The 24072-nt window shown below is 46.1% G+C and overlaps 1 protein-coding gene across 1 annotated transcript in view; it reads left to right on the forward strand.

Moving 5' to 3' along the window:
* Window positions 1-24072, forward strand: part of LOC126184393 (alkaline phosphatase-like) — a 1034434-nt gene that overhangs the window by 299992 nt on the left and 710370 nt on the right. The window contains exon 2 of the mRNA XM_049926777.1: window positions 13651-13886. Within this exon, the coding sequence (XP_049782734.1) occupies window positions 13651-13886 (236 nt within the window). The remainder of the gene's footprint in view (window positions 1-13650; window positions 13887-24072) is intronic.

A 24072-nucleotide genomic window follows, 5' to 3' on the forward strand; every position in this document is an offset into this window, starting at 1 on the left:
GTGCAATGCTATGTCAAAGGATAAGTAATAACAGCTCACTCAGAAGTACAGGGTTTATATGAAAATATATTTGTAGGAGCTAAATGAATTCGAACATGGAAAAATTGTAGGTCACTGCAGAACGCATTGCCACACTCCTGAAACTCGTCAGCACCAAAACAACATGAAGGGAGCTCCATAAACTGGGAATTTCAAAGGAAGCTGGAATTACAAAGCTGTTCACCAATGATGCAAATGCCAGTAACAGGAAAACGTTGTGCAGAAGCCATAATACCTGGGCTATGGAGCTACAGAAGTATGTCAATGTTTCACACTGTTTCCAACATCTGGCCAAGTTTGTATTCTAAGAGTGAATGTAAATTATTTTCAATGCGAAGAGGTTTCCTATATTGTAGTAGACATGGTACTGTATTTTGTTATTCTTTTCATAGCTGAGAGAAGTTGTACGACATTAATAAGATATGTAAATCCATATAATGCACATGGCAGATAGTGCATCTTCCTCTTTCTCTCTCTCTCTCTCTCTCTCTCTCTGTCTCCCTCTCTCCCTCCCTCTCTCGATTCTAGATTTTATTTATTTATTTTTGTTTTTGCACCTTGGGAACCGTTTCCTTCAGCATTTACATCTACGTGAGGACTCTGCTATTCACAATAAAGTGACTGGCAGAGGGTTCAATGAACCACACTTCAAGCTGTCTCTCTACCATTCCATTCTCGAACGGCGCGCTGGAAAAACGAGCACTTTAATTTTTCTGTGGGGCTCCTGATTTCTCTTATTTTATAGTGATGATCATTTCTCTCTATGTAGGTGGGTGCCAACAGAATGTTTTCGCAATCAGAGGAGAAAACTGGTGATTGAAATTTCATGAGAAGGTCCCGTCACAATGAAAAACGCCTTTGTTTTAATGATTGCCATTCCAATCCACGTATCATGTCTGTGGCACTATTTCACCTATTTCACCATGTTACAAAACGAGCTACCCTTCTTTGAACTTTTTCGATGTCATCCATCAGTCCCATCTGATACGGATCCAACACCACACAGCAATACTCCAGAATATGGCGGACACGTGTGGTGTAAGCATGTGGTGTGGCGAACTGTTACATTGCAGCGGCCTGCTGCAGAATCTTCGATCGGCTCACTAATGTCACCAGAGAGAAATTTTGTATCAGATGAGCTATCCCTCCATTTTCCAAGTCACTGATCGCTCACTCTTTACAAATATCTGGCTATTTGAATCAGTGTGAGAGAACATCGCCCATCTCTAATTGTGAATCTCTTCCCTCGCAGGGATCCACGAAGATTTTGACGCTAGTGATGATCAGAGATGGTGTTCAAACTGCCATGTGATCAGTGTTGTTTTACAGATGTTTCTGACCTACATTTGGATTTATTTTCATACAGCGAGAGCATAAGTTTCGTTACAAGAGACCAACAGACACTCCAGAAGAGATGGTCACAGTTTTAGCTGAAGCTGCAGTTATTATTCGTGAAACATCTGGTTGTTTAGGATGTTTTAGACTATCATTAGCGCACAGATGCCAGTTGTGCAGTAATGTAAATGGTCGAAAATTTTAGCAACATTTTTAAAACAATATGAATCACACGGTAGTTAGAACACCGTCTCTGAACATCACTGGCGCCAAGAGTTTCACGGATCCCTAGTGGGGATACTGGTGCACCTACGATATTCTTATCACACAAAAACGTGTTTCTTTTTATCCCCTCTAAACACGTTATACCTATCTCCCATTCTTATAATTGCTCCATAGAAACCAATTACTTATTGTTTAAAGGTCGATTAAAAAAGAATCCATTGTCAGGATACAGGAGACCAATATAAGAAGGGAAACCGAAACAGATTATTTGGGCGGTCAGTTAGACAGCGTGAGCAAGCATTTTTCCTCTAGTGCAAATAATTTACCAAAGCGAATGAAGGAAACAAACAGAACATGTTTAGAAGTAGGCCTGATAGTCAATTACACTAAGAATAAATTAATGTACAGCCAACATACGAGATTTTGTGTTTAGGGCAGTTGAAGACTGATAAAGAAATAAGCAACAGAGCAAGAATGAGGTGCAGTATATTTGGTAACATAAACAATGTTTTCAAAGCACTGTTTGAGGAGGAACCTTTAAATCAGTGTGTATTTCCTTTTAATACGAAAACCATTTATAGACTGAAGTTTTTTGAGTAACCAATGGAGAGATGAATTTTGGGAACTATTAGAACAGACAGGAAAATTAACAAGTGAATCAGGGACCGGATTGGAGTGGAAGATGCCATTATCACCATAATGAAACTTAAATGGCGTGAGGCAGATAATCTAGCCAGGCGAATGGCTAATAAATAGACCAAGGGAGTTCTTTGCTGCAGCCCAAGACGCGAGAAAACACCGATACTGAGGCCTAATCTGAGGTGCGTGGATGAATTTAGGAAACACGAAGGAGCAAAATGGATGCGTGTGGCATAGAGAAGCCTGGAAAGCGCTTTTGCACTCCGTCTTCAGGCCACAAGTGGCCCATCGGGGCCATCCGACCGCCGTGTCATCCTCAGTGAGGATGCGGATAGGAGGGGCGTGTGGTCAGCACACCGGGAAAGCGCTTTTACCCGCCTGTAAATCAAATGGCTGATTGTGACAAAGTATACGAGCAACGATCTTATAAGTATTGGGCAGAGAGGTTTTAATTTGTCACCAGATGTTACAAACATTATCATAAACTTGCTTGCCCACGGTTCTAGGCCCGGTGAGCACAGATTGAACTTGTGAAATGTGCTTTGGCTTTGAGAGGATTGCAGAGAACCATCATTGTAAGAAGTAAAGCAGCTTTTTAAACGTCCCCTGCAGATGCAGTGCCGGCCGCAGTGGCCGAGCGGTTCTAGGCGCTTCAGTCTGGAATCGCGCGACCGCTACGGTCGCAGGTTCGAATCCTGGCTCGGGCATGGATGTGTGTGATGTTCTTAGGTTAGTTAGGTTTAAGTATTTCTAAGTTCTAGGGGACTGATGACCTCAGATGTTAAGCCCCATAGTGCTCAGAGCCATTTGGACCATTTTGGACAGATGCAGTACTCGCAATAAAAGGGTTTTGTCTTTCGAGCTTATCAGGTAAAGACCAAGCTAAGAATTATCGGTTAAAAGCAAAGATTTTTGGAATAATGAAACTCGTACTAGACCAGCAAGTATTTAGTGTACAGAAATGTAATTTTAGAGTAGTGGCAATAGAATGGAAGAGGCCAGACAAACAAATGGGTACAGGCTCAGAAAAATTGGATGATGTATTCAAGAGCAAGAGCTTCACAAATTGAGCAACAGTTATTCGGCTTGATACTGATTAGCAGAGTTGATGGATACCCTCCTGAGGGATATTGTGCCAAATTCCCGAGATGGTTGGAGGACCCTGCCCATAGTACTCCAAACGTTCTCAGTTGGGGAGAGATCCGGCGACCCTGCTGGCCAAGGTACGGTTTGACAAGCACGAGGACAAGAGGTTCGCGGCGGGCATTTTCTTGCTGAAGTGTAAACCCTGGACGGCTTGCTACGAAGGGCGACAAAACGAGGCATAGATATCGCCCACGTACTGCTGTACTGTAAGGATGCCGCAGATGACAAAGAAGGGGTCCTGGTATGTAAAGAAATAGCACCCTAGCCCACAACTGCTGTTTTTCGGGCCGCACGGTGGGCTATAGTTAGGTTGGTATCACACTGCAGTCCAGGGCGTCTCTAGACACGTACTCTGCCGGGAATCTCTTTGACTGGAGTAGAATTGTCTTGAGTTCCGCTTTGAACTGAGTGCCGATGAGCAACGAAGACGTGTCTGCAGGCAACCCAGACAGCGGTGGGATACCAACCTGAGAGTCACCTGCCATACAGCCTGACAACCAAGAGTGATGGTCTAGGCTGCCATTTACTTTCATACCAGCCCCCTTTCTTCGTCATCCGTGGCACCCTCACAACACAGCGGTATCTTGACGATATTCTACGCCCCTTTTTGTTGCCTTTCAGGCCAAACCGTCTTGGGCTTACATTTCAGCAAGATAATGGTCATCCACACACGGCCAATATTTGTACTTCTTGACTTTGTGCTTGTCAAACCGTACCTTGGCCAGCAAGTTCACCAGATCTCTTCCTAATTAAGAATGTTGTGGCATTACGCACAGTGCCCTCCCACCAGCTCGGAATTTTTAGGATCTATCGCGCCAATTGGACAGAATTTGTCACGATATCCCTCAGGAGGACATCCAACAACTCTGTCAATCAGTGCCAAATCGAATAACTGCTTTCATAATGTCCACAGTTGGACCAACGCGTCATTGATTTCTTCAGTTTTTGAATCTCTTCTCATGAATAAATCGTCAAAATTTTTTGAAACTTTATCCATTTGTTTGTCTGTACCTGTACAGAAATCTTCCGATTTCTATTCCATTTGGGTAATTACTTCATGGCGCAACATTTTTTTGTCTTAGAGTGTAAATTAAATGAGTAAAACTGGTTGAGATAGCAAAAAAGATTTCATCACAGTCTACATTATCTGATCAAAAGTATCCAGACACCTATTAGTGGATATTAGCATGGCCTGTGGGCATACTTCGTCTCCATGACGACTTGAACTCTGTTGGGGACACTTCTAATGAAATGTCGGAATGTACATGGAGGAACTACAGATTTTTCTTCCTCAAAACCCGAAAATGAAGGAAGTATTGATGATACACGGTGTTGTCTGGAGCGATGTCGACCTTTTGACTCATCTCGACGACGTGCCATTAGGTTCAGCTCGGGAGTCTGGGTACTCCAGCCCATTTCAGGAATTGTGTTGCCCGCAAGCCGGCCACGGTGGCCGAGCGGTTCTAGGCGCTTCGGTCCGGATCCACGAGACTGCTACGGTCGCAGGTTCGAATCCTGCCTCGGGCATGGATGTGTGTGATGTCCTTAGGTTAGTTAGGTTTAAGTAGTTCTAAGTCTAGGAGACTGATGACCTCAGATGTCAAGTCCCATAGTGCTCAGAGCCATGTGAACCACGTGTTGTCCGCAAACCACTGCCTCACATATGCTTCTTTGTAACAGCGTACATTGTCACCCTGATACAAATCGTCATCTTCTCCAAACTGTTGCTCTACTGTACGCAGTACACAATGCTCTACTGTACGCAGTACACGTGTTTCCGCATTTGGCGTTTGCTTAATCACAATAATGGGACCACAAGCTAACGGCGAAAAACACCACCATAACGTAGCACCACTTCCTCCATACTTCACACTTAGCTCTACACATGATGGCAGGTAACGTTTTTCAGTCATTTGTCAAATCCAGATATTTCCACTGGATTGCCAGAAGGCACAGCGCGATTCACCACTCCAAATCACTTGTTTCCAGTCGTCCACTTTCCAATGGTTCCGCTCTTTACACCACCTCAAGCGTCTCTTATCTGTGACTACGGGTATGTGTGACTCACGAAGAACTGCTCGACCATTGTACCCCATTCACCTTCACTCCCTACGAACAGTCATTGTGTCAGTCACTTTGGAATTCACGAGTGATTCTTTCTTCTGGCTGCATACGATTTTCTACAGCTATACCACGCAAAGTCCAACGTCCGCCGTCTGTCAGTACATGAGGCCTGCCGAGTATTGATTTGACTGTGGTTGTTCCTTCGTCTTTCCATTTGACAATTATTACATAACCAATGGTCGAATTGGGCAGCCTTAGAAGGGCTGAAACGTTCCTGATGGATTTGTTCCTCAGGTGACATCCAGTGACTAGTCAGCGTTCTAAGTCACTGATCGCTGCTGACCGACCCATTCTGCTGTTACTGCTTCTTTACTGACAACACAATACTCTCCGCCTCGTTTTATACTCTCGTGGCATCTAGAGGTCAATTTTGCATTGCATAGGTATGTCCAGATACCTCTGATCACATAATGTATACTAGTCACTTGGCGTACACAAAAAACGAACAACCGATGGGATCGCTTCCAATGCCAAATTGAATAGTGAAAGGGTTACAATCTGGATTCAGAACTGAAAATTGCCTCCTCACATCCCCATTTATATTACGACGGATTTTTAAGATAATTATAGGCTGACAGTCTGAGTGTAATTTAAACTGAATTATGTGTTAGGTAGCATTATTTTCGAAAATGTTTTGTCTGAGTTATTATATAAGGGTACGTATTTTGGGGCTATTTTAGATTGCATACTGTGTAGTAGTGTCAGACAGAAAGAGCTCACATTGTCAGTGACTCATCTTATCTGGGGATAAGTGACCTAGCCGGCCGCGGTGGTCTTGCGGTTCTGGCGCTGCAGTCCGGAACGGCGGGACTGCTACGGTCGCAGGTTCGAATCCTGCCTCGGGAATGGATGTGTGTGATGTCTTTAGGTTAGTTAGGTTTAAGTAGTTCTAAGTTCTAGGGGACTGATGACCTAAGATGTTAAGTCCCATAGTGCTCAGATCCATTTGAACCATTTTTGATAAGTGACCATATGAATCGGCACAAGTCAGAAACTGGTTATATTACACAGTAAGGTAAAGAAGTAGTAGACACTGTTTTATAGTGTGTCAGTAAATAGAAATACATGACTATTATTGCAGACAGTGTATGTGTGTGTGTGTGTGTGTGTGTGAGAGAGAGAGAGAGAGAGAGGGAGGGATGGAGGGAGGAGGAGAAGAGAGTGTTCCCCACAAGATACTTCAGTACCTTTGTAGCAAACGCTAGCGATTGCCATAGTGGTGATCCTTCATTGATATGTGATCATCATAGTTATCACTGGATGATCACACAAGGTATCGCATGGAGGAAAGACACACGGGTTGAAATTTTATCCATTTGAGCAGCAGTACGCCAGTGTCACACTGTCTATGCGCTGTATAAAGCACGGTTAACCACACAGCTAGAAGATTGAGACGAATGAAAATCAGACCATATACACTGGTGAGCCAAAACATTATCACCAAAAGCTTAATAGCTTGTTGGGCCATATTTGGAGTGAAATACATCGCTGATTCTGCGTATCAGGGAGCCATCAGTTTGTTGGTGGGTTTGTGGAGGTATGTGGCATTAGATGTCTACGCACAGGTCATATAATTCGCGTAAATAACGGGCCATTGATTTGCGTACGCGGTGTAGGCACTCGATAGTGACCCAGATGGGTTTCAATTCATCAGGCAAATTTGGTCGGTGAGACATTAACGTCAGTTCAACATAATGCTCCTCAAACCACTGTAGCACGGTTTCTGGTTCCGAGACACGGACAGTTATACTGCTAAAATATGACATTGCCGTTGGGGAAGATGTCAAGCAGAAGGGATGCAGGTGTTTAGCAGCTGTCAGCGTGTCTACGATTACTACCACAGGTCCCATGCAAGCGCAGAAGAACGTCTCCCACAGCATAATAATACTCCCACCAGCCTGTGTCTGTGGCGCACTGCACGTTTCGAGCCGTCGTTCATCTCGATGGCGGCGTTCGTGTAGACAAGCATCGACCTAATGTAGCAAAAATATGCTTCACCGCCGGCCGCGGTGGTCTAGCGGTTCTGGCGCTGCAGTCCGAAACCGCGGGACTGCTACGGTCGCAGGTTCGAATCCTGCCTCGGGCATGGGTGTGTGATGTCCTTAGGTTAGTTAGGTTTAAGTAGTTCTAAGTTCTAGGGGACTTATAACCTAGAATGTTGAGTCCCATAGTGCTCAGAGCCATTTGAACCATATGATTCACCCGAAGAGCAGACACGTTGCCATTGATCGACGGTCGAATCCCGAAGGTCCCGTGCCCAATGCAGTCGTAACTGACGATGTAGTCGGGCCAACATGTGAACCCTAGGGGTGGTCTGCTGCGGAGCTCCATGTTCAGCAATGTACGGTGAACGGTGTGCTCCGAAGCACTTGTACGTCCACCAGCATTGTGATCTTTCGGCAGAGGTGCCAGAAATCACCATCTATCCTACTTTACAGAGCAGACAAGCCTCCGAACCCAACGTTCTGTGAAGAATCTTGGACGTCCAACAGTTTAGCGCCTAGTGGTAGTTTCACTATATTACCTCTTTCCGTAAACGCTCACGACAGTAGCACGTGAACATTCGACCAGCTTCGCCGTTTTCGAGATACTCGTTCATAGGTTCTGCGTAATAATAATAATCTGCCCTTTGTCAAACTCGCTTATCTTAATGAATTTCTCCATTTGCAGCTCATATCTTCTCTAGGGTGATCCCCCGTCCGTGTCTGCTCCGCTTACATACTTTTGTTACCGCGTCACGTGCCCGCAACGCACCAGGCGGCTAACTGATAACACGGAGCGTGCATTCGAACGTCAACGTCGATTATGCCGAGTTTCTGATCTCATACCGTGGAAGAGGCGCGTTGTGAAGACTTTCAGAACGTGTAGAACAATATCAAGTATGGCAGATATTCTGAATGTGCGTTTAAACGTTGACCAATGATATGGAAGAACGCCACCTACGTTACATGCACGCCATGTCTTTTAACTAGAAAGTCTGGAGACGCCGTGTTGGCTTTCAGTTGAAGCCCATAAAGCACTAGAAAATTGATCTCTTGAAAGCCCGTCGTGATAAAATGACGAGAAATGTCGTATTTCTGGTTAAATAATTTTCAAATTGTAACATGCATATTACGGAAGCATGCGGTTTCAAGGCAAAAGCACGCTGAAGATCCATCAGAAACACATTTTCTTTTGTACGATTTGTTACAATTTCGTGACCGTCAATAACGTAGCTTCCTTCAGAAAATGGTAACATGTAACGCATCGGCAAGTGTTATGCAAGTTTAAAACAGCGTAAAGAATGGAGAGGAAGATATAGAGTGATGTCTGATGTGTTGTAGGTTTTCGCGTCTCGCTATATTAATTTTTTTTTTTTTGCTTGCCTTCGCGTTTTCTAATAGGTTCTGAGACTTTCTTATTAATTTAATATAAGTATTATTCTATACTGTTTGAGGTCATATGAATATAAGTGCACTGTCTCTTAGGAGTGTGTGTGTGTGTGTGTGTGTGTGTGTGTGTGTGTGTGTGTGTGTGTGTGTGTGTGTGTTCGATTGCTTTATCTACAAGAGAGCTTTCACTATTTGCAGTAAGATATTTTGCACTTTCCTGTTTAGTCATGTATTTCACATGTTCTAAATACTCTGCCACTGGATAGGAAAAGTGATAAAATAAGAGTGACCTTACAGTTTTACTAAAAACTTAGAATGATGAAATGATTTTTTCTTATATGGAACACTATTGTAAATTTGTATGGCAATATTTGTAATGGAATTTTTGTAAGCTAATTCCTTATTGACTGTATAGTGTACAACATGCTTGGATGTGCAAATGATCAGCATTTCACCGCCACCGCACAAAGTAGTGAGGAGAAACGCCATCTACACTATTAATATTACGTAGCGGGTTTCGCATTCAGAAACCGAATTTCGAATGTCGGTTGTCTGAGACTATAGTTTTATGCCTCGTCTAAGAGGGAAAAACATCTTCCAGCACGTACTGGAATTCGGCAGTTTCTGGATCGTGGCTCCTCGAGATTGTGGTTTATCATTCCACTATATCGTTGCACGACGGATATGCGAATATTAAATCGATGGGGGTCGGTAGGGCCACACTCTGTGCCATGCGAGATGTCACAGTCCCATCGGGAACAGCGCTCGAGAGGGCAGACATACTTTTTGCTCCACGATGCAGGATCGTACAACCAAGACACGCCCCTTAAATCAGGGAATGGGTTGGTATGCAACAACACGAGTATCCACGCGGACAGTGCGACGACGTATGGAGTACTTCGGACTGTTACCACGTCATCTGTTGCGGCTTCCCTTGACGCGATAACAGGCAGAGGGATGCTGACAACTGTGGGCTCAATCACAACACTGGACACAGAAGTGGCACCACGTTGTCTTGTCTGACGAGTCCCAGTTCTATATACATACACTCCTGGAAATTGAAATAAGAACACCGTGAATTCATTGTCCCAGGAAGGGGAAACTTTATTGACACATTCCTGGGGTCAGATACATCACATGATCACACTGACAGAACCACAGGCACATAGACACAGGCAACAGAGCATGCACAATGTCGGCACTAGTACAGTGTATATCCACCTTTCGCAGCAATGCAGGCTGCTATTCTCCCATGGAGACGATCGTAGAGATGCTGGATGTAGTCCTGTGGAACGGCTTGCCATGCCATTTCCACCTGGCGCCTCAGTTGGACCAGCGTTCGTGCTGGACGTGCAGACCGCGTGAGACGACGCTTCATCCAGTCCCAAACATGCTCAATGGGGGACAGATCCGGAGATCTTGCTGGCCAGGGTAGTTGACTTACACCTTCTAGAGCACGTTGGGTGGCACGGGATACATGCGGACGTGCATTGTCCTGTTGGAACAGCAAGTTCCGTTGCCGGTCTAGGAATGGTAGAACGATGGGTTCGATGACGGTTTGGATGTACCGTGCACTATTCAGTGTCCCCTCGACGATCACCAGTGGTGTACGGCCAGTGTAGGAGATCGCTCCCCACACCATGATGCCGGGTGTTGGCCCTGTGTGCCTCGGTCGTATGCAGTCCTGATTGTGGCGCTCACCTGCACGGCGCCAAACACGCATACGACCATCATTGGCACCAAGGCAGAAGCGACTCTCATCGCTGAAGACGACACGTCTCCATTCGTCCCTCCATTCACGCCTGTCGCGACACCACTGGAGGCGGGCTGCACGATGTTGGGGCGTGAGCGGAAGACGGCCTAACGGTGTGCGGGACCGTAGCCCAGCTTCATGGAGACGGTTGCGAATGGTCCTCGCCGATACCCCAGGAGCAACAGTGTCCCTAATTTGCTGGGAAGTGGCGGTGCGGTCCCCTACGGCACTGCGTAGGATCCTACGGTCTTGGCGTGCATCCGTGCGTCGCTGCGGTCCGGTCCCAGGTCGACGGGCACGTGCACCTTCCGCCGACCACTGGCGACAACATCGATGTACTGTGGAGACCTCACGCCCCACGTGTTGAGCAATTCGGCGGTACGTCCACCCGGCCTCCCGTATGCCCACTATACGCCCTCGCTCAAAGTCCGTCAACTGCACATACGGTTCACGTCCACGCTGTCGCGGCATGCTACCAGTGTTTAAAAGACTGCGATGGAGCTCCGTATGCCACGGCAAAATGGCTGACACTGACGGTGGCGGTGCACAAATGCTGCGCAGCTAGCGCCATTCGACGGCCAACACCGTGGTTCCTGGTGTGTCCGCTGTGCCGTGCGTGTGATCATTGCTTGTACAGCCCTCTCGCAGTGCGCGGAGCAAGTATGGTGGGTCTGACACACCGATGTCAATGTGTCCTTTTTTCCATTTCCAGGAGTGTATATCATGGACATATCCATGTTTGGAGGCTCTGAAGAGAATGAGGGTTGCCAGATAGCATTTGTCAGCGTCATATAGGCCCGGCACTTGTGATGTATACGAGGTGCCGCTGCGTAAAGAACACAATCTCCTTTCGTTCGCATAGCCGTTAATTTTGACGGCTGTTGATACATTTATGACGTTTTAACGTCGGTGGCTGCACCCTGTTTTCGAGGTCTCTGTGACGCTATTTTTCAACAAGGTAACGTAGGACCACATGTTGCAGTGTTGTGACATACCTCGATACAGAGCGTATTCTAATGCTGTCCTGGCCAACAGTTCTCCACATTGTAAACATTTTGTTATTGGTTGCTTAGACACTGAAAAGGCCGGCCGCGGTGGCCGTGTGGCTCTAGGCACTTCAGTTCAGAACCGCGGGACTGCTACGGTCGCAGGTTCGAATCCTGCCTCGGGCATGGATGTGTGTGATGTCGTTAGGTCAGTTAGATTTAAGTAGTTCTAAGTTCTAGGGGACTGATGACCTAAGATGTTAAGTCCCATAGTGTTCAGAGCCATTTGAACCATTTTTAACACTGAAAAGCTACCACTCACCAGCCACTACGATTGACGAATTGTGGCTCAGAGTTGTAGCACCATTGAATTACACTACTGGCCATTAAAATTGCTACACCACAAAGATGACGTGCTACAGACGCGAAATGTAACCGACAGGAAGAAGATGCTGTGATATGCAAATGATTAGCTTTTCAGAACATTCACACAAGGTTGGCGCCGGTGGTGACACCTACAACGTGCTGACATGAGGAATGTTTCCAACCGCTTTCTCATACACAAACAGCAGTTGACCGGCGTTGCCTGGTGAAACGTTGTTGTGATGCCTCGTGTAAGGAGGAGAAATGCGTACCATCACGTTTCCGATTGTAGCCTATCGCGATTGCGGTTTATCGTATCGCGACATTGCTGCTCGCGTTGGTCGAGATCCAATGACTGTTAGCAGAATATGGAAATGGTGGGTTCAGAAGGGTAATACGGAACGCCGTGCTGGATCCCAACGGTCTCGTATAACTAGCAGTCGAGATGACAGGCATCTTATCCGCATGGCTGTAACGGATAGTGCAGCCACGTCTCGATCCCTGTGTCAAGAGATGGGGACGTTTGCAAGACAACAACCATCTGCACGAACAGTTCGACGACGTTTGCAGCAGCATGGACTGTCAGCTCGGAGATCATGGCTGCGGTTACCCTTGACGCTACATCACAGACAGGAGCGCCTGCGATGGTGTACTCGACGACGAACCTGGGTGCACGAATGGCAAAACGTCATTTTTTCGGATGAATCTAGGTTCTGTTTACAGCATCATGATGGTTGCATCCGTGTTTGGCGACATCGCGGTGAACGCACATTGGAAGCGTGTGTTCGTCATCGCCATTCTGGCGTATCACCCGGTGTGATGGTATGGGGTGTCGTTGGTTACACGTCTCTGTCACCTCTTGTTCGCATTGACGGCACTTTGAACAGTGGACGTTACATTTCAGATGTGTTACGACCCGTGGCTCTACCCTTCATTCGATCCCTGCAAAACCCTACATTTCAGCAGGATAATGCACGACCGCATGTTGCAGGTCCTGTACGGGCCTTTCTGGATACAGGAAATGTTCGACTGCTGCCCTGGCCAGCACATTCTGCAGACCTCTCACCAAGTGAAAACGTCTGGTCAGTGGTGGCCAAGCAACTGGCTAGTCACAATACGCCAGTCACTACTCTTGATGAACTGTGGTATCGTGCTGAAGCTGCATGGGCAGCTGTACCTGTACACGCCATTCAAGCTCTGTTTGACTCAATGCCCAGGCGTATGAAGGCCGTTATTACGGCCAGAGGTGGTTGTTCTGGGTACTGATTTCTCAGGATCTATGCACTCAAATTGCGTGAAAATGTAATCACATGTCAGTTTTAGTATAATATATTTGTCCAATGAATACCGGTTTATCATCTGCATTTGTTCTTGCTGTAGCAAATTTAATGGCCAGTAGTGTACGTAGCTGCATCTGTCACCCAAGCTCAGTTCGATTTGATGCCCAGCCATTCTAGACCCGCTATTACTATCAGAGAGAGCAGCCCTGTGTACTAAATTTAGCTCCCTGTACACCCCAATCATCTATCAATTTTATCACGAATTCTTCTTAATACACAATATACGCACAGCAAGTAGTTTTTTTTTAGTTGGTATCCTTCCTAGCGTTGCAATTTAAATGACCAGCAGTGCATTTCTCAGTGTTTTAACTGTGCTGCGTTGTCGGCAGACGGCGAGGCGTGGCAACGGGCGGCGCACGCGGCTATCCGACGGCGGCTGGAGGAGGCGGAGGCGGACGCGCGCGGGGGCAGTGCGCGGGCGCGCAACGTCGTGCTGGCCGTGGGCGACGGCATGGGGCTCTCCACCGTCACCGCCGCACGCATTCTCGCCGGGCAGCGCCTCGGGTCCTCTGGCGAGGACCACCACCTCACCTGGGACCGCTTCCCCGCCACCGCACTCGCCAGGGTAACTACATCCTACAACTAACCGTATTCCTGATGCTATATCGATACATGTTATAAAATGTGTATATGAATGTTGCACATCTCCTTCTACATCTACATCTACGTACATACTCCGCAATCCACCATACGGTGCGTGGCGGAGGGTACCTCGTTACACAACTAGCATCTTCTCTCCCTGTTCCACTCCCAAACAGAACGACTGCCTATATGCCTCTGTACTAGCCCTAATCTCTCTTATCTTATCTTTGTGGTCTTTCCGCGAAGCCGGCAGTAAAATTGTACTGCAGAGCCTCAAATGCTGGTTCTCTAAATTTCCTCAGTAGCGATTCAAGAGACTCCCACCTGAGTTCCTGAAGCATTTCTGTAACACTCGCGTGTTGATCAAACCTACCAGTAACAAATCTAGCAGCCCGCCTCTGAAATGCTTCTATGTCCTCCCTCAATCCGACCTGATAGGGATCCCAAACGCTCGAGCAGTACTCAAGAATAGGTCGTATTAGTGTTTTATAAGCGACAATGAGCCGATTTCAAATAAACTTGATACACATTGCAATATTTCTGGCTTTGTCAGCCGTCATATTAGGCTCCAAGAAGCTGTTCCCAGAGCAGTGGAGATGCGAGAAGTATATAGGTGACGAAATGTGGTGTGAGGTACCTGTGACAGATGTTAGATTCGGTACCATTCCCGTGAGAAAGACCGCCTACATAATGCTACTGCTTTGTGATTGGCTGCTGTGTTCGGAGCAAGGGCGCCAAAACGTTAAAGTGTAGTTATTATTATGAGTTAAACTACTCATTGGAATGACTTCACTTTTTAATGTAAATGTGTCTCAACAGCTGACTATCAATCAGTCATTTTAAAATAATTAAAAAGAATTTAAATAAAAAACAAAAGACAGACGAAATAGCAGACGAAGCACTTCGGAAGCGTTCGGGTCACGCCTTTTCTGATATGGCGCGCGAAGTGTTTCGGGCTGTTCGTCACTCTGGATTAGGCAGTCGAGAAGAACACACATGTTGTCTATCGTAGGATGTGTTTCCAATTTTTAATTAAGTTCCTATTCGTCACTCTGGATTAGGCAGTTCAGAAGAACTTTCTTGCCGTAACATACCACTTACTATCTGGATATAATCGCTGTGGTTGTAAGAACCGCCTACCTATCAAAGGGGCGGGATGGGAGTGAAAAAGAAGTGTAGCCCACGTCACGAGAATACCCAGTCTTTATTCATTCAGTATTTGAGAATGAGAGCACTTGGTGACTTGCAACAAACTTAACACACAATTTCAAACATTTCAGAAACTTCTCGCTGACAACGCCTACAAAATGATGAAAGAGAAAAAGTTTATCGCTTATTACATTTTCGCTGCTCTTGCAGTAAAACTGTCGCATCGGGTGTAACGTTTTAATTTATTACACCTTTGCTAATAACTCTATTCACGACACATTTCGCAGACAGCGTCGACATGTGCCGCTGTATATACGCACATTGTATGTCATATTGTTCAGGAGATATGACGTCATAATCATTGAACTGCGTGAAAACGAAACTGCAGGGCCAATGTCGCTACAGATATGGTGAAATATGTGTACAAATATGTGTGAAATATGTTAGATATATATATGATATACGTGACATGTGCGTACGCGGCGGGCAAGCACGTGGGTAAAAACTTCAAATGGCTCTGAGCACTATGGGACTTAACTTCTGAGGTCATCAGTCCCCTAGAACTTAGAACTACTTAAACCTAACTAACCTAAGGACATCACAAACATCCATGCCCGAGGCAGGATTCGAACCTGCGACCGTAGCGGTCGCGCGGTTCCAGTCTGTGTGCCTAGAACCGCTCGGCCACCAAAGGACGGCGGTAAAAACTTCCTCCAAAACTTCTGGATCGATTTCAACCAAACTTGGTACACATATTAGTTGCTATCAGGAAATAAATGACGTGGGGGTAAGAACTGGCAATATACTGTTGGAGTGGTGGTGATAATGTGGAGAGGAAAGGGGGCAGGAAGAGATGGACTGACAGAGAGGAGAAAGAAGGAGTTGACAGAGATAGGGGGAAGAGGATATGGACAGAGAAAGGAGGAGGGGGAAATGGACAGAGAAAGGAGAGAGGACATGCACAGGGGGAGGGAGGGAGGAGATAGAATGGGATGATAAGAGACAGAGGGAGCAGGATGAAATGGACTTACAGGGCAGAGGAGAAGGTGGATAGAGGGCGAAGGAGCAGATAGAGAGATTGGGGAGAAGCAGATGAATGGAGAGAGGGGAGAGTAGCAGTTTGACAGAGAGAGAGGCAGGATGAAGTGGATAGTGAGTAGGTATGTCGGAGGTGGATACAGAGAGAGGGGAGATGGAGATGAACAGAGAGAGGCGGAAGGAGGAGATGGACTTCATACCTGGGCAGATATATATGATGAGCCAAAAAATTATGACCACTGTCCTCCACGAGAGTGAATGTCGCCATGTGAGCATCTGTGGAAAGTGGACTGTGGAACCACTAGTAGGCGACAAGATGCTAGAAGACCACGCCTCACCACAGAATGTGGATGTCGGACGTTTGTCCGCTCTGTAAAGCAGCATAGGTGGCACGAGCTGTGGGAGATCTGACGACAATGTTTCGGAGCACATTGTTCAGTGCACATTGACGGACATAGGGCTTGGCAATACACACCTCCTATGCACTCCCGACTGAGATGCCTAGTCGGATAAATCACATTTCTGGTTAAACCAAGTAGATGGTTGTATCCACGTAAGTCGCCATTCAGGCGACTGGCTGTCCTCATCGCGAATGTAGGCTGGTGGGGTCAGTACTGTATATTTAGCTGGGCATATGTGAGATATTTGGTGGTAACCGAATGCAGTATGGCAGCTGTGGACTATGTGCAGACCTATTGCAGCCATTCATGTTTTATGTCCTCCCTGACAGTGATTGCATCTTCCAGCAGCATAACCGGCCATGTCATAAGACCATAATCTTTCTGCAGTGGTTTGAGGAGCATATTAGTGAACTCACGTTGATATCTTAACCATCAAAATCTATTCACAAAGCGATGGAAAATATCTGAGACGCTATCTGGCGCCAGTTCTATGCACAAAAACCAGGGGTCTGTAATTTTCAGAAACTGTGTGACCTGTATGGAGATATCTAGCGTCACATACCTCCACATACCCTCTACACCTCACAGAATTCCTATTGTACTGTCTACATCATCCTCCCACCTCTATCTGACTCTTCATCTCTACCTACCCCTCGCTTTGTACAATCCCTCCACCCCCTCTCTCTGACTGTATGTTCCTCCCTCCTCCCTCTGAGCATATATTCCTTCCCCTCTCTCTATACATATACACCTCCACCTTTTCCATTTCCACCTGCCAACCACCCTCTAAACCAGTATTGGAGCAAACTATGTACCACCCCACATTGCACTGTTCCCAATTTTTTCAAGATGGCGGATCCAAGATGGCGGCGATAGATTTGGCAAAGTCGCAATGTCGTCATGGTGGGAAGTTCAAATTTTGGAGAGAAGATAGGTCTATTGGGCTACTTCCAGTAACTGAATCCCCTCCCCTCCCCCTCCACCCACAAAATAGTGGAAAGTTCAAATTCCAACACAACAATGCTACACACCGTGGCTACCTCCACTAACCTAAGAAAATGGCGGGAAAATTGGACACTTGAGCTACCTCCACTAACCTAAGTCATCCAACTGCCAACTCTTCCTAGGAAATGGCGGGAAAAGGACTCAGCCTGTGCTGGATAGGATGGAAGTAAGTCTTCATTTTCAGTCTTTATTTAAACAATTAGAGGCAATACCTCCATCCAGTGTGTCCATCATGAGGTTCGGAGTCCAATTGACCTAGTACCCAGTACTGCCACCAAGGACGCAGTCGCCCCCTTGTGACGTAATCCAAGATGGCGGTTGGAAGGGAAAATGGCGGGAAAACGACTCAGCCTGTTCTGGGCTGCTGGAGAGAGGAAGGAGTGTGCTTTATTTATTTGGGAACAATTTATTTAGGGAGGGATTTGACATAGTATATTTATTACACTGATACAACACACTCGCTCTGACGAGCTAAGGGTCATAATACACACTTTACAGACCTGAAAACTACTCGCAAATAATGCAGTGCATTAATGTAGAGACACGCAACCAACTCGTAAATTACCGAAATAATGCAGTACACAGCATACAGACATGCAAGCAACAAGTAAATTGTCAAAAAATAATGCATGTGTAACGCTATGCAAACACGGTCACAATGCTTAAACAGCTGAAAAATAATGCAGTGCACAAGCACTCATTGCACGTCAAAAACACTTTCGAAATATCATCAACCACAACGTATCAGAGGCTCCAATGCGCGCTCAACGCCGACGATGCCGACTCCGTACGTGCCCCCAGGAGTTGGGATGCATGGGCAGCCCTCACAAAGTGACGACGCGGTCATCAGCTACCGAGCCACATACAGGTGTCTGTTCGGGTCCCGCAAGCATGAGGCGGTGGCATCCCTTTCATACATGACACCTGAGAAATTCCTGTCGAAATACATATTCACCTAGGCACCTTTGCTGGCTCGATGAACATAGCTGTGGTGCCGAGACATGTTTGCAGAACAGCTAAAAGATTATCAGTGTCACATATCTATGTAAATAACATCCAAGTCCCCCCTCTGGACGTGCTGTAGCAATCTGTGTCAGAATAACATCGACAGCTTTCACCGCTTGCGATCCCTAATGGGACATGTGAGACGTGTCTAGCATGCATGCACAAAACCTGTGGTTACTGACGTCACAGGTCGCACTATAGAAATCTGTTCCAGAATAACATTGACTGCTTTCTCTCCATCGAGATCATAATGGAACATGCATGCTGCGTCTAGCTGAGCGTGCTGCGGCGGAGCAGTTCTAGGCGCTTCAGTCTGGAACTGTGCGACCGCTACAGCCGCAGGTTCGAATCCAGCGTCGGGCATGGATGTGTGTGATGTCCTTAGGTTATTTAGGTTTAAGTAGTTCTAAGTTCTAGGGGACTAATGACCTCAGATGTCGAGTCCCATAATGATCAGAGCCATTTGAACCATGTAGCTGTGCATGCATGTTTACCTGCCCAGTGTAGCTGATGCATCGCCGCAAAATTTTTGGCCTGCTGTCAATATACAACTCACAAATGTTAAATGTCCTCATTGCTAAAAGCGTTCATAATGTGCACACTCGTGAAAACACGGTTAATCATGAAAGCATTCTTTTTGTTTGAAAAGAGAGCATTGTCTAAGCACAGGGGTGGGGAGGGGGGCGGAGGGAGGGGGGAATCTGGACAATTACACAAACAGAATTCGAAGCACTGTCTTACAGATGAGAAAAATGGCGGGAATTTTCGAATTTTTGGAATCCTACAGCTACTGGTCTGGAGATGTCCTAATGCCACATTGGTGGATGAGTGATGGCATCGTCGCCAGAGATGGATGGTCTGCTTCAACTTGTCTTTCCAAATCATGCCTATAATTTACAAAGTCGGCTAAGGTGTTTCTTATGTCTAGAGAACCAGCATATGTGCCTTCCACCAGTCTTTCACCAGCTAAATACACAAACCACAGTCGATGTTCTCTCAACTAAATAAAGGCGTGAAATGTGCAGCCACATGTGCATATTGAATCTTCTCAAATTTCCATGTGATCACGAAAGCTGTCCAACACATACTAAGTATTTGTTCGCTATTCGGCCGTCTAGAGGACGACATGGTAAAATCAGCTACATTCCTGCATCCCAACAGGTCTCGCCATTTGGACAGCTCATACCTTTAGCCAGAAACGTGAATCATTCCCGCCACAAGCCACCGGCGCTGCGCGGCACGCACCGCCATTGAACAACATTCAACAATGACCGAAGTACTGGAAATACACACTGCTGATGGGTGTGGCTCTGAGAATAGAAATATCTGTACCATTCTTGACATACTCTTCCTGTGGTGTCACCGCCAGACACCGCACTTGCTAGGTGGTAGCTTTAAATCGGCCGCGGTCCATTAGTACATGTCGGACCCGCGTGTCGCCACTGTCAGTAATTGAAGACCGAGCGCCACCACACGGCAGGTCTAGAGAGACGTACTAGCACTCGCCCCAGTTGTACGACGACTTTGCTAGCGACTACACTGACGAAGCCTTTCTCTCATTTGCTGAGAGACAGAATAGCCTTCAGCTAAGTCCATGGCTACGACCTAGCAAGGCGCCATTAACCATTTCTAGAGAGAGTCTCACTTGTATCATCAAGAATGCTGTATACAAATGATGGATTAAAGTTAAGTATTCCAGAAGCTACGTACTTTTCTTTATAGCATTCATTACGTATATTGTTTCAGACATAACGCCAGCCGGCGTGTGTAAACGCGTGCCTTTCGGTTACCCGTCACTGTGGACTGGCTGTCTTGTCAGTCCACAACACTTCCCTTTCCTATCACAAAAAAAAAAAAAAATGGTTCAAATGGCTCTGAGCGCTATGGGACTAAACATCTCAGGTCATCAGTCCACTAGAACTTAGAACTACTGAAACCTAACTAACCTAAGGACAAAAAATGGTTCAAATGGCTCTGAGAACTATGGGACTTAACATCTGTGGTCATCAGTCCCCTAGAACTTAGAACTACTTAAACCGAACTAACCTAAGGACACCACACACATCCATGCCCGAGGCAGGATTCGAACCTGCGACCGTAGCGGTCGCGCGGTTCCAGACTGAAGCGCCTAGAACCGCTCGGTCACCAGCGGCCGGCTGCTATCACAATATTCCATGTCAAATCCATACCTTCCTTATGACTGGACATAGTCATTTCCTTTGCACATGTTGGAACACAAACACATACTTTGTAAGCCTGATGCTCAAGGTGAACCTATCACGCATCCCCTACTACTAAGTATAATACTTCGCCAATAACTGATTGCTGGCGATTCGAAATAATACTGACTGAAAATCGGTAATGGGTGGACATGTCTCATACGTTTTTCCTGCTAGTACGACCAGTGTGTCTTAGAAAGAGAGGCATAATCGTCTTACAAACAGCCAGATGTTAAAAAACACAACCATATTACCATCACAAGTGGTCTTGGTTCTACAGGCTCACGCAGGTATCCATGTTAAAGCTATACTGGCTTTATAAATCAAGGTATGGCATTACCTGTGAATGAATTTCTTTCACACAAATACTGTGACGCTGAATATAGACCATGATCATAGGTGTATATATAATCAGACCAGCAGTGCAGTAACATGTCACCGACCTGCGTTGTATCCGATGGAGAAGTCCTTTGATGATTACAGCCACTAGTGAATCATATTTCTGCCATTGCCTTGGAGCCTCTGATACAACGTGGCTGATGATAGTTCAAAAGCGCTTTTTACGTGCTATGAGTTTTTGTGGATTGCATTATTTTCAGCTGTTTAAGCCAGGCTGTTCCAGCTCGTCGGCTCCGTCGTGAGCCGCGGAGCGCTCCCTGCTCCAGGGAGCCGTGTCGCTCGCTGTGACCATTCAAAGTGGGCCGGCACGCCGGCAGGTGGCACGACTGGCTGAGGCAGGCGGCAAGGCGAGCGTTTTGATGTGCCACCTGCGTCTTACAAGATCGACAACCTCGTACTCTTAGCTGCTAAGACGTGGGGACATGCTACACCAGGAAATACGATGTTCAGGAAATAAATAAGGAACAACTGTTTTACAAATTTATTGGGCCTCTTTAGCTTGACATTTTCTTTTCATTACAAGATCGGAAATATCTGGCGTCAAAGTGTTCGCAGCGTTAATGCGGAGGATGGCCTTTATTGTTGCATCCTGAAGAAACGATCGTTCCTTACTTTTTACTCTTTTCATTGCTGAGAAAAGCTGCTCACAACAATACGTAGATCCCAACATGCAGATGATCTGAGTGGCATCGATGTGAAGCTTGAGAAATGTTTTTTTGCTGTAATGAACGATACCATCGTGACAAATCCAACGTGTTGTAGTACCTCTCTTTCAACGAAGTTGAATTTTGCAAATCAATAATCTCCAACTGAAGTGACGATGACAAGTCATCATGGGAAACTGAAAAAGGAGTGCTGAACACCGTAAGTTCCATTTCCAAACTAGTGAGGTCTCGGAATCGTGTTTCAAACGACGTGATGAGCTGCTTTAACTTTGCTTGGTAATCGCCGAAAGTAGTACCTTCAGGTAGTTTTAAAGAAGCAAGACGATTGAAGAACGTTAAATGTCCATTACTCATCTGCCTCTCAAATAAACGTAACTTTTCCATGAACGCTTTGATCTGGTCGTGCATGTCAAAGATTAGCTGCCCTTTGCCCTGCAATGACAGATTTAAATTATTCAGATGCATAGTTATGTCAGCTAGGAACGCCAGGTCTGATATCCATTTTATATCTTTCAGACAACGCATTTCTTCCCCTTTCATTTCGAGAAGAAGGGATATTTCCTCACGAATGGCAAAGAAAACATCAAGAACTTTTCCCCGACTCAGCCAACGAACTGTACTGTGGTAAGGTATATCCCCATATTCCGCTTCCATATCTTTCAGGAATCCTTTGAATTGGCGATGATTCATACCGTGACGCCGCACAAAATTCACACATTTCACGACATCTTTCATTAGGCCACCTAGCTCTACTGTTTCAGCACACAGTGCCTCTTGGCGAACAAAACAATGAAGAGTCAAAATGTCTTTCCCGAATTCGTCCCTGAGTTTATTTTTCAAACGAGAAGCAAAACCTTGGTGACGCCCGATCATTTGTGGTGCAGCGTCTGTTGCTACAGAATGGAGCTTATCCCACGGGAAATCCATATTGTCCACTGATTCACAAACAGCTTCAAAAATGTCACGTACTGTTGCGGTGTAATCGAGTGGTACCACATCCAAGAGTTCTTTAGTTACTTGCAGCTCCATGTCGACACCACACACAAACACTGCCAGCTGAGCACAGTCCGATATGTCGGTGCTTTCGCCAAGCGCTAGCTAAAATGCAACAAAGCTCTCCGCTTTTTCCCTGAGCTGTGTCTCTAAAACCGCTGCCATATTCAGGATTTGACGAGACATTGTTTGCTTCGACAGGCAAACTCAGGCAAACCCCTTCAATTGCCTGCACCTCCCTTGGAAACAAACATTCTGCAACTGCTACCATGCACGATTTTACGATTGGTCCCACCGAAAACGGCTTGTCACTGGTCGCAAAGACGTGAGCGATCCTGTAGCTTGCTCGAATTGCAGGTTCAGTAGTGTTTTCTCCGCTCTCATTCACCTGAAAATTATAAACGCATTACAGAACACGAACTATGTTGCATGTTTCGATACCCTCCGTATTACGCCTCCTGGTATGTCGTTCTTAAGCCTGGCTACCAATTCTCTGCATGCAACGCCTTCTACCTGATCGTAGTGCGCTGCGTGAAGACGTGTATAATGTCGGTGTATATTTTACCTCCTTGCAGAATTAAATACTTTATGACATACAAGACACTGCAGACGACCATCCCTCTCAGTGAATAGAAAGGTATCCTCCAATAGAGGTACAGGGCTCCCGCGGCTAGTCATAGCTGTCATTGAACACGGATTATTGCGTCAGTTGCGGCTGCATGCGGCCAGGGGCAGTGAGTTCGTTTTCCCCCTCCACGCGGACTCCGAGCTGCCGCAGTGAGCGCTCCGGAGCGCTCCGGCTCCCTGGAGCTCGGTTGGAACAGCCTGGTTTAAGCACTGTGTGTGTGTTTGCGTAGCATTACACATGCATTATTTTTTCACTGTTTACGAGTTGCTTCCATGTATGTATGTTGTGTACTGCATTATTTCGGTAATTTATGGGTTTTTTGCTTGTTTGTACATCAGTGTTCTTCATTATTTCGGTGATTTACGAGTGGTTTGAAGGTCTGGGTGCTGTGTACTGCATTATTTCGGTATTTTACGAGTTGTTTGCGTGTATATACATCAGTGTACTGCATTACTTGCGAGTAGTTTGCAGGTCTGTAAACTGTGTATTGTGACCCCAGGCACATCAGTATTTTGTATTAAGTGTAACAAATATACTATGTCAAAACTGTCCATAAATAAATTGTTCCAAAGTAAATAAAGGACACTCCTTCCTCTCTCCAGCAGCCCAGAACCGGCTGAGTCCTTTTCCCGCCATTTTTCCCCTCCAGACTGCCATCTTGGATTAT

The sequence above is a fragment of the Schistocerca cancellata genome, chromosome 4, assembly GCF_023864275.1.
Source record: "Schistocerca cancellata isolate TAMUIC-IGC-003103 chromosome 4, iqSchCanc2.1, whole genome shotgun sequence".
In the NCBI taxonomy this organism is placed as follows: domain Eukaryota; kingdom Metazoa; phylum Arthropoda; class Insecta; order Orthoptera; family Acrididae; genus Schistocerca; species Schistocerca cancellata.